Genomic DNA, 12,211 nt, shown 5'->3' on the forward strand with positions numbered 1-12,211 from the left:
ATCTTCTATAGCCCCAGTTGCTGGCCTGGCTAAACTAGGGGCATTGTTGCCTTTATTCTCAAGCAGGAATGCTGAACACATTTGCTCTGCCCTGAGTAGCTGCCAGCATGTTCTTGGGCTTCATGCTCACCAGGATCTGCCCCTTCATGATCTGAGTCAGATGCACACGCACACACACACACACACATACACATACACACCACTTGGGCTGATTGTCACCTGGAACAACCTCAGGTGGCTAACTGCTGGCCAGATCCTCGGATCAATAGCCCATTTCATCTGCCTCTTCAGCTTCTGGTTCAGACAATTTAGAGAGGATCACAATAGATCAAGGTATCAACAACCAAGTTCCTACGCCAAGGCAGATGTGTGACTGAATGGTGTAGACTGAGAGGCCTCTGGGAGGGGAGGTTGAGACCCTCAGTGTTTCACCATATGGGACTTATCCTGAAACAGTCTCTCCCTTTGAAACAGTCTTTGAGGGACTCTTGTTCCTTTTTTGCCACCAAAAAGGTTTTGCCCACCAGTGAGTTCTCTATAGTTAGTCCTTGACTCTCAACCATTCATTTAAAAACTGTTCAAAGTTGTGACAGTGCTGAAAAATGTGACAGTCGGTCCTTGCACTTATGACCATCTCAGCATTCCAGTGGTTGTGTGATCAAAATTTGGGAGCTTGGCAACTGGCATGTATTTACAATGGTTTCAGTATGGGATCACATGATCACCATTTGCAACTTTCCCAGGTGGCTTCCAACAAGCAAAGTCAATGGGGGAAGCCAGATTTGCTTATCGATTGCATGATTTGCTTAATGACTGTGGCAAAAAAGGTCATAAATCAGGCACATCTCACTTAACAACTGCATCACTTAGTGATGGAAGTTCTGGTCCCAATTGTGGTTGTAAGTCGAATACTACCTATAATCACAAAGGATATCTTTGAATGCATTCTGCATGATATATCTGTATAATATTCATGTAACTGGGTTTTTGATTAATGAAATTTTGCAGACAGAACCTCCTTATGTGTATTTATCTGCCATCAGGCAAAAACCTTTTGGACATGAGGTTTTACCACTAGGGCACAAAAAAGGAACAAGAATTTTTGAGGGATCCAGTAAACACGAAACAATATTTTCTGAGAAATTATTCCATTTTGAAATCCTAAGAAGTATATGTTATGTTTTGTACATCTGGACCCATTGATTCTCTGAAATTGGATATTCTAATTCTTCATTCCACAATTCAGATAAATCTCATACTAATATTCATTTTATTTTTTAATTCCTTATCAGACTGACTGGTTGGGTTCCATTTAAGTACTGCATCTGATAAGGATTCCAAAATTGCAGCTACTTCAGAGGCTACTAGAGTGTCTGAGTGAAATTAATACAGGTTTTAGCTGTATATATTGGCAAGCAAAAATTACAGATGTTAGATATCAACAGATTTGAACATGTCTTGATCTTGTATTTAGCCCAAGCATCCCAGTAAAGGATCTTCCTTGTTATTTTCAGATTTAGGTTATTCCACAACATCAATTTCTTATCGTACTTCTAACTGAAATCTTGAATGAAATTGAAATCTCCAGTACAATTTATGTATTGATAGTTTGCAGAATATAGCTTAAAGAAACAGCTATGAAATATTTCAGAAGTATTCCTCATTGGGCCATAAAATGTCATCAGAGCAGAGGTAAAAGTAGCTATCTTTAGCATAAAACTTAAGTTAAAATAAAGTGTCCTTCACAATCATTGTATTTGTATTCCACATCACTGTTAAGATGGCCTTTAAATGAAATAGCTCTCCCACATGCTTTATTTGAGGATCTATTAATATAGGTTTGGCCAGTCCAGTTCCTAGGCCCCAAAAAGAGCTGTATGTTGGTTACAACATGGGCCAACAAGGCAAGATGGGATGGGATGTGATGTGATGTGATGGGATGGAGGAAGAAGGGAAGGGAAGGGAAGGGAAGGGAAGGGATGGGAAGGGAAGGGAAGGGAAGGGAAGGGAAGGGAAGGGAAGGGAAGGGAAGGGAAGGGAAGGGAAGGGAAGGGAAGGGAAGGGAAGGGAAGGGGAAGGAAGGAAAGAAAGAAGGAAAGAAGGAAAGAAGGAAAGAAGGAAAGAAGGAAAGAAGGAAAGAAGGAAAGAAGGAAAGAAGGAAAGAAGGAAAGAAGGAAAGAAGGAAAGAAGGAAGGGAAAAGCAAAGCCATCACCCATCAGATCCTCGGCTTCTTTCCTTCTCCTAATTACTGAGCCCAAGTGTCCACTGAACGTTTAACAGCTCTTATAACAGGGTATTGATCCTTATTTGTGAAGTCCACATACAAGGACATTAAATCCGTGTCTTTACTGTCCCCAACCAGATGGAAGGTGAACTTCTGGAGCAGAGTGCTGAAGAACAGGAAGATCTCCATCCGAGCCAGGGCTTCCCCTGGACAGGCCCGCTTCCCTGCAATAGCAAAGAAGAAAACAAAGCTTATTTAGGAAGTACACTTGCTGGAATTGTCACTGATAAAAGAATAGCATGGAATAAGTAAGCATGTTTCTTTAAAACACATCCAATCTGTTCCAGAGGACTCTACCTGCTGAGAATGGCATGAAAGCATCTCTTTTCCTGAATTGGCCCTTTTCATCCAAGAAATGATCTGGGTTGAACTTCTCTGGAGTCTCCCAATAGAGAGGATCAAAATGTACAGAGCTGAGGATTGGCGCAACAGCCACGTGCTAGAGGGAAAGGAAGAAATAGATTGCATTAGTTGATACTACTTCATGCAGAGAAGAAAGACCCTCCAGTTCTCATTTGCCTCAAATAAAATGGCTCAGTGGGAAGCACTCTGCAAACATTCTGTGAATATGGAGGGAAGGGAGAGATATTTGGTTTAATACATATTTATTCATTAAGTACTGCCTTGGATATGAAGGATCTCTGCATACATAACAGCCCTCTTTTTTTCTATTCCCCAGAATATCTTGACCAATAATTATAATACCACACCTTGGGAATGTTGTAACCATGGAATTTTGTGTCACATGTTGTTGCCCGTGGAAAGTTCTCAAGGCTCCCTTTCTGATATCGTTGAACCTCATGGACAACAGCATTTGTGAAAGGCATCTTCAACCGGTCCTCCATGCTTGGAGTGCGATTTTCACCCACCACCTCGTCAATCTCCTGTTGCACCTTAGCTGTGAGAAAAAAATATTTCCAAAGAACTAGTGCTTCAAGCTACAACTGTCAATCAATTTTGGGGGGTATTGTAGATTAAGATTAATTATATTCAGTAACAACCTTTATTAATTTTTCTTCTATGTCATAATTACTCATTCTTGTACATAACCATTTTGCAATTGCCTGAAGCAGTATGGTTCAAAATGTCAAGGATGATATCTTGAGTTAAAAGGGATATTCATTTATACTGTTGCAACAAATGATCCTCAAGAAAAGCTATAATATACAATAGAAACCCTCTAGGAACTAGAGGGACATGATTTAAGATTTGGGTATTATAACCAATTTGGGATAATAGCATGGCTATTTATCATATGATAAAATTAAAGTTAATGGAGATTTTAAAAAGCATTTTATTAGACGTGCCATCCTGATAGTATGGAACAGATATAAATTTAGATTGTCCCCAAATGTTCCTCTGTGGCTGTCTCCACAAGAAGTTTTTTATACAAGAGAAATGATAACAAAACAAAAATGGTTAACTTATGGTGATGTACTGGAATTTTCTCAAAGAGATTTTAAATTGAAACCAAGAGACGATTTGTTAGCAGAGGGATATGCATGTCAATGGTTTTCATATCTTCAACTACAAGAAAGGTTTAAAATAGATAAAAAGGTTCATGGTTTCGAAGATGCCAAGACTGAATTTGAAATAGAATTATGTACTAATGACGAACATGTAATTGCAAAGATGGATACATTTTTATTGAAATTTGAGACAGAAGATGAACAAGTTAAAGAGTGTATGATAAAATGGGCTAAAAATTTAGTTATAATATAGTTGGAACAAGGGAAAATATGTGGCAGAAAGGACTAAAATTTGCACTGTGTTATAAGAAAATAATCTAAAATATATAAAGGTACATCTAATGTTTGTTGGAAATGTGAACAACATGAAGGAACATTTTACCATCTTTGGTGGACTTGTAAAAATGCTAACAAAAATTGGACTGAGATACTTATCTGTATACAGAGGATTTTGAAGATCAATATACAGTCAAAACCAGAGACTTTCCATTTACATTTGATGGACAGACAGTTGGAAAAAACTCATGGAACTTTATTTTTATATATGATAACAGCAGCAACACTTTTATATGCACAGAGGTGGAAAGAGAAGATATTACCTACGGTGGTAATAGCAGAGATGGCAAAATTGACAGTGTTGATTTGTGATAAGACATTGTGTAATTTTAATACTATCTGGAAAACTTTTATGGATTTTTTGCAAGTTACTGAAAATATGAAGTTTTGTTGTACAGATTTGATGATTAGAAATAATATGGATTAATAGAAATAATGGAAGGTTTTTTTAAAAACTTAGAGTAAGAGTTGGATGTATATTGTTACTTATATCTGTTGTGAGAAGAGTCAGAAGTCAATTCTTTCTTTCTTTTTAATCTTCTTTTTTCCTTTTTGCATTTCTAATCATTACTATTTTCTCTCTTCTCAATTTTTCTTCTTCTTTCTCTTAATATTAGTTCTTGTTAGTTTTTATTTTTTTCTCAAAATTTAATAAAGTTATTATTAGAAATATACAAAAGAAAAACTATAATATATGAAACTTGCTCATTCGTACTAGGATTCCATAAAGCAAGTACTAAATTAATGTACTTGGCTGATTTGCCCTATGGCTGCATGGGGAAAAAAGATTGCTGTTGTTACAGCATTCAATCACTTCTGCCTCCTCATGATCTAATAGATATCATTTCACTAGAATTGTCTGTCTGTAGCTGCTGCTTCATGAAATCTCAAGACTTGGTGGTGGATCCGTTTGTTCCAAGGAGATGTTAGCTAGACTGGGAAATCTAAAAAAAAAAACATTTTGGAAGAAGGCAGTGGCAAAGCACTTCCATAATAGTCTCAAAAGAACTTCATAAATGCAGCTACAGTGAGTTTATTTTACTCAACAGCATCTTAACTTCCTTCCTTTCTTTTTTGTAGAATTAATAGTGGAAGCCTTAAAAGCCCTGACACCTTTCTCTTTTTGTGGGCATTTCTGTACCTTGAATGTGTGGCAATTTAGCCATCACTAGGAGGCTGTAGAGCAAGGCCTGGCTTGTGGTTATTGTCCCAGCAAAAAAGAGTCCAAACACAACAATAACAAGCTCTTCGGGACTGTAGATAACCTCAGAGGACTTCTGCTCCTAAAAGGAAAACAGAGGGGGGAAAGGAAGAATATAAAATTCTAATTGGAATTGAGATAAAGAAGTTTATAAAGTTTTTCACACTGTCATTTTCAACTAAAGGAAACTTAATTCAACCTCTAACCTGCCTTTAAAAAGCCCTTCAATTCTAAGGTATTTCTGGGATCAGCATTTGATGCAGGGGAAGAAACAGCTTGCCTACGTGGTGTACCCATCAAATATTTACCACAAGTAATGGCCAGAATTAAAGAATCCAGTCTTAAAAGTAGCAGCCTTCATTTCTAATGCTTGGCCTAATTTGGAGAATAGTACAGATATCCTTAGCAACAATTATGCCTGGAATAGGAATACATGCCAACAAGTGGCCATGAGAGGGGTGTCCAAGAGTAAAGAAAGAAGGTGGAGAATAAATAGCTTCATATTCATTCCTATGAGATGAACTAGGTTCATCTTAGATGCATATTGGAGAATACTCATGATACTTAGACAATTATGCAGGAATGGTATATAGCCTACCTTCTCCAATCTCATAAGGAAGCAATCAATATAGTCACGGGGGTTCTGAGGATCCAACATCTTCCTGTGGAACTCCACCTTCTCACGGATATAATCACAGAGTTTTTCAGCATCAGCAAAACTCTTGGTGTGTTGCCCAGGAAAGTATTCCATTATTTTTGGGAAAGTATTGTACACCTGTCACAGAGTTCATGTTAAACACTATACCTTTTCAGACCATTATGGTGAAGGCTTAATGCCCCAAATATTCAGAGAGTAGCTTTTACTGTGATGTTGCTAGTTGTCAAGCCTCAAATAGGTGCCAAGGCCAAGAAGGCAAGAATTACATGCATTTCAGTAAGTTTTCTTTAATTCTAGTCTCAAGTAAATACAGCATCTTGGAAACTATAATAGGAATTTATATTTATAGTAAGTTAATGAAAGAGGAGTCTCTTTGAAAAGCTTTTCCCCAGATCTCTCACCACTTCAGCTGAGTTCCATTTAGGAGATAATCTGTCAACTGACTCACCCGCTGCTTTCCTAGCCCCCCCACATCTCTCACACTAATGGATAATCGTGTAAATGGTCATAGTCCTCGAAGCTGGGAAGATGGACACTGGCTGTGAGCATAAAGACAGGGGAGCTGTTTCAAAAAGCAATGATAAGGAGAGATGCACATGTCCACAATTGGACATGATCATTAGTACTGGTAATATTATTTATATCTGTGTGTGTAGGATTGCACTTTTTTTTTTAAAAAAAGATACATAATATGATAATGTAGCTTTTTAGATCAATTGGAATATTGATATTGTCCTTATATTACACATGTAATGGCATGAGGGAAAAATGGATATTGTCATCCATTTGAAGCCCTACAGAAACAACAAGGAAGCATGTAAGCACCAATGTTAACTTTTCAGTCAAGGGGTGAAAGATAACAGTGAAACATTAACATTAAGAGGCATACGCCCCCCCCCCACCCCCCGTGAAATTCCATGCTTGGACCTCCCTGGCAAGTTGAGAAGTAAGTGAGTACAAGAAACAAGCAGGTCAGGGGCCAAAGGAGTTATTGCTCTGATGACCAGAGAAGGGAATGCTCCTTGTAAGGGCTTATAAGCCAGGAGAGGTGAACTGGAAATCAGTTGGAACTTGAATGACTCAGTCTCAGTGGATGTCTAAATTTGGCTTCTCCCACTTAGTAGCTCTTCACATCTAATGTTTACATTTCTAACTTGAATATTTACATATACATACGGAGCCACTAGTAAAAGTGGGGCTTCATGACAGGAGAAGCAATAGAGAATACTAACATACCAGTCCTACGAAACTATCAAGGCATCTTAATTGAGACTCCACAATCTGCTGGTTCTCTATGAAGGTTTGATCTTTGTCATCAAATCGATTACCAAAGATGACTGCACAGATCACATTAGAAACAGCACTGGTAAATCTTCTTCTTGGGTCAAAAGGTTGCCCTGCAAGAAAATCCACATAAAGTTATGAATGGGATCAGAAAATGTGGATCTTCCCTTCTATAAATCTCACCACAAAATTGGAACAAAAAATGTTTCAGGTCAAACAGGTTTGAATGAATATTCTTTCCCTCTGTGCTAAGAACTGATTATGAATACTATTTAAAAATCCTATAACCTCTTAATCAATATACAAAGTGGTGTTTCCACATTCCACTCTGGAATCCATTAAATCCATTATTGGTAATTTTTGATTACAATATTAACTAAGCAGCAGAGCCTATGTGTAATTCAATGAAAACACAGACTATGTTATCACTAGAGCTTCTCCACAGTCTTGCTGCTGTCTTCTTCTGTCAAGAATTGTTTCCTCTCTGCTGGGGGCTCCTTCCTCTATCTCTTTCTGCTCATGGCTGGTTTTTCCACTTTCTCCCTACCCCTGTTTCACCTCTTTGAATGCTCTGCTTCCCATTTTAACTGAGCTCTCCTGTCTCTCTGCCCCTCTCCTCCTAATCTCTTTTTTTCCCTTCTGTTCTCTTTTTTTCTCATTTTTTTTAAATAACCCCACTTCCTTTTCTTTCCATTTCTTCTCCCTTCTCATTCCAGAGATTTCTCCATTCAAGATGATATTCAATGGAGCCACCACTCTCTAAATGAAGACTATTTATGACCATTTAATTCAGATCCACTATTCCTTTCAGATCTCCACCCTTTGTGCAAACCACCTATTGTTATCTGCTTCATGCCTATGAGAGCAAATTGTTATCCATGTTTTCCTTAGTGCCCTTAGATTACCTGTCTCATTCATCCATGAGGTGCTAGCTTCCTAGCACCTACTGTATGTTCTCTTGGTTACTGTATCCACAGTAAGATTTCACTACTTCTGAGCAAACTTGTAATTTTATGAAGCCAAGGGCTGACAATGGAGAGAAAAGAGGAAGAAACAGCTTGAAAGCTGTTGTATTTCGTGTGTGTACTTTTCCCTTACTCCTAAGCACCACTGTAAGAAAAAATGGGGGGGGGGGTGACACTTGTCACTGCCTATCTTCCTTTTTCTTTATTTTGTGTACTTAAGTGCAGAAGGATTTGAGTTTCAGTTCAGAATCTAGTTCTCCTATAACTTCACATAGTACAAAAACCCTTTCCAGCTTCTTTTCTATACACTTCCTGAAATTATTCTTCTGAAGGAGAAGAGCTTTCAGTTTTTCTAGAGAACCTTTTGTGGTAGCCACTTCCTCCGCTAGACAAAGGGCTTCCTCCTGCACCCTCTCGGACATCCTTTTCTTCCCCATCCCAAAATCTCGCAAGGTGGACAGTGTGAACCGACGCAGCTCCCTCCATTTCTTCTCATCAGTGGTGGTCAGACCTGAAAGGAGATCAAAATGTCAGTCAGTTCTCAGCTTTGTGGGGGAGCATGTTTAGATATCAATGACAGTTTCAGGCACTTTCCCTCTTCAGATCTTTGTCTCATTCATAGTTGAAACAGGGCACTGCATCGCAACAACTTATGCATCACAATATTTTCCCTCCCCACTCTTACAGGAAACCAGCCTTGATGCCTGGAATGTGAGTTAGCTGAACTACACAGTTTCCATCTTTCCATTCTTGACTACTCCCATATTAAAATAAGAATGAATGAGGTTGTGGAAATGTCACAAGTTTCTACAATATTCTCAGGAATCTTCTCCAATATCAAAGTTCAAAGGCATCAATATTCTTTCTATCCTACTTCTTCAAAGTCCAAATTGCTTTTGAAAGTACACAACATAAATTTTTGACATTATTCCAGATGACATCAGCCAAAAGCATCTTCTTTTGAAAAGCTTTCTGTGTGTCTTCCTAAAGGACCAGTTTATAGGTGAGATTTTTTTTTTCTTGCATGTAAGGAACCACCTGAGCAGACTTCAGAAGTGACCAGTGGAAGGGAAATGGTGAAACAATGTTTTCCTCCCTCTCCAAGAACCATGACCAAATCAACATCATTACAAAACCGCATTTCAAATAAGAGTTTCATGACTATCAATAATAATAATGGCACACAGATAGTTTGAAATGAATTGTAGAAACTTTTTTAAAAACTCAATTGCAAATAACTAAATGAAAGAGAATTAACCTTTATTTTGGAACAGTCGCCTGTTCATGGGTGTTTCAGTTCTCCCACCAAACTCTTCTGCATGATCTAGCAAAGCCTCTTTTACCACCTCATATCCACAAAGTGCAACCATTGGTTTTGATCCAATCCAGACAGTAAATATAGGTCCATACTTTGCAGTAAGCTAAAGGTAGAATTAGATGAAAATTCTGTTAATTAGGTGATAAAGTACTTTTTGGAGAAATTATTCTAAAACATGCTTGAAATACTTCGTAAATTTGTCACAGAGAGACCTTCAGGATGTTCAAACCAAGCTTCAATAACTCTTAATATCCACAGAGTACATCAATATGATTATGTTCCAGCACATTGCATGTATCTCCTAGCTGATGAGATATGGGCAACAGTATGTTGGCTTTCATGGTCATCTGGGGATTAGAGAACCTAGCTTGCGGAGAGTAACATGAGCTGCTCAAGGTAAAACTGAGCTTTGGCTGCACTAGTGACATCCTGGCCAAAAAGTACCAAAACTCAGCAGTGCTGTTTTTACCCTTAACAAGAAACGTTATACGTTGCAAAGGTAAAACTAAGCCTAATAATCTAAACTACTCCTTCTTTAGCTTACTAGAAAAACTTATGTGAAATCCACAATTAACCAATCTTACAATAGGAAGTTGAGGTCAATATTTATGGCCAACTGATAACCACCATGTAATACTTAAGATTTCACACCCAACGTAAGAAAAATTATGCTTTAGTGAATAGTGATAGTATAAAAAGAAAAAAAAAGTATTATTATGAAAAATTCTGGAAAAAAAATGCAATTCAGGGAATAAATATATTGTGTTAAGTGGCATGAATTGAGAGGTAGGAAAGAGATAATAAGAATGTTAACTGTTTAATATGTTTCTGCTTAGAAAAAGGCCTGTCTGTTTCAACTGCATGACTTAAGCCAAAATCTATTCATATGTACACAAAGGAATGAATATCAATCTAAAGTAAAATTATCTGATTATCCATGGTGTAAGATTGAGAGAATCTGTGAAAGACCCAAAGCTGATGAAAGGTTCTAAATGTAGGTCAAGTGATTATTTGGGAGTGTCAAGGATGGGCCTTGGGAAAACAGACACAGAAGAAAAGAAAAGAAGTGAAAAAACTGAGAGTGAAAGTAAAATCACTGCAGGAAGAAAAATGCATGTCTCTTATGAAAAATATTAAAATGTAGATCAATTTCCCAAGAGAATGAGTGGAAAGGGGACATAAGGAAAGAAGATGTAGGGGTGCTTCAAACAGTGGGAAAGGAATTATGCTACAGAGTGCCACTGAAGTGTGTGGAATTTTGCTCACAGGCAGTATGATAAAAAGGAAGAGACAACAGGTGAAAAAATTGTGCATATGAGAGAATAACTGCTGCATTAAAAGGATGGAAATGGGGGCAAACTGCCCACCATTCCTGAAGATAAACCATCTTTGGTAGGGCTGCCATAAACAGGCTTCAAACTGGATTACCACTATAGTGCAGCAAAGCGTTTGTGTTTCTGTATGTCTTTCTTGTCATCTAGTGAACATCTGGATTTTTGCAGCCCAGATGAAGTAGTCCTTGTCTTTGGTTTAGTAGGACAGAAGCTGTGTCTGCATTTCAACAATCTGGAATCCAACAGGGTGGCTAGAGGAAGAGGAGGTTTCAATGAATTTGATGCTAATGCAAATGATACAAATTTGAGGTCCAGGGATTTAGTTTTCTAAGCCTTTTCCTGTTACTACTTATTCTTAATGAACTTTGTAACTTCCACTGTGTGTATATCAGACTGTTACAAGGTGCCTTACACTAAAATTCCTGCTGAAGATACACAGAATAAAATTGGATGCGTATACAATAAATCAAACTACTAAAATTAGGGAAATGTATATTTTTCAAAGCAATCACCTTCCAAAACAGTGAAGAAGTACAGTAATCAGCTAATCTTACCTTTTTATATGAGTCATCCACAGGTAGTACATCTCTCTGCAACAGGTTCCCCAGAAAAGGCCATGGAGGAGGTCCTGGGGGCAGCTGCCCTTTTTTCTTGTATATCTGGAAGGATGAGAAAAGGGTGAAAAATATACAGAGAAAGAGCAGAGCTCCTGCCCATGTCAGCTCCATCCCCATCTGTGTTCTTTCCCTCTTCAAAAATCCAGGAAACTGTTTCAATGATTCAAACAAGGAGGCTCACTGGAGCCCAAATCAAATCTAAGTTCCGGATTTCCTCGAAGCTTTGCACACCTCCTTGGCTTTTTGTTTTTGTTTATTTTTAAATCCAAAGCGTTCTTTCACCTCTATCACTACAGAATAATTATTAACATCCCTACCTTCTGACTGTGGGCACAAATAAGTTACTGTTTCTGTATTTTTGGGGGGGAAATACAGAGTGCGTATAGGTTGGGTTCAAAATACGGACATTTGCCCTTTACTTAACAATTCAAGGTGAAGACTCTTTCAGCAGAAAAGTGGTGGCCCCCAGCAGTGTAGGAAATTTTCTGGAAGACTGAACAAAAAAAATACATGATTTGGACTGTGGCATTTCGGATTTAAAGTTCATTCAAAAGTCATTTTAAATTGGAAGGAAATAATTAATTTCAGAATGGATGGAAATGGGGAATTCAAACATCTCTGGAGTAAAGGTCCATAAAGGATATACATGTATGGGGTGATTAGACTCACCTGTGGATTCCAAGGAGTCTGTGGCCCACACAGCCCCCTTCACAAGGCAAACCAGGTCTTGCAGCTTGAAGGGTA

General features: G+C 38.1%; 1 protein-coding gene across 1 annotated transcript; it reads right to left on the minus strand.

Annotated features, from left to right (window-relative positions):
- Positions 1-1,257: 1,257 nt before the first annotated feature.
- Positions 1,258-11,671, minus strand: LOC103055717 (cytochrome P450 2C4-like). Its single transcript, XM_088133483.1, has 9 exons — positions 11,405-11,671; positions 9,457-9,619; positions 8,560-8,709; positions 7,186-7,346; positions 5,890-6,066; positions 5,232-5,373; positions 2,996-3,183; positions 2,583-2,724; positions 1,258-2,449 (listed from the first exon to the last, which is right to left on the minus strand). The coding sequence occupies exons 1-9, from the start codon at positions 11,582-11,584 to the stop codon at positions 2,247-2,249; spliced, it is 1,506 nt and encodes a 501-aa protein (XP_087989609.1). The 5' UTR covers positions 11,585-11,671; the 3' UTR covers positions 1,258-2,246.
- Between the last annotated feature and the right edge of the window lie 540 nt (positions 11,672-12,211).

Source organism: Python bivittatus, unplaced genomic scaffold, assembly GCF_059951505.1.
Source record: "Python bivittatus isolate LINGU-HERP-01145 unplaced genomic scaffold, Pbiv_v1 ctg000080_np1212, whole genome shotgun sequence".
Lineage (NCBI taxonomy): Eukaryota > Metazoa > Chordata > Lepidosauria > Squamata > Pythonidae > Python > Python bivittatus.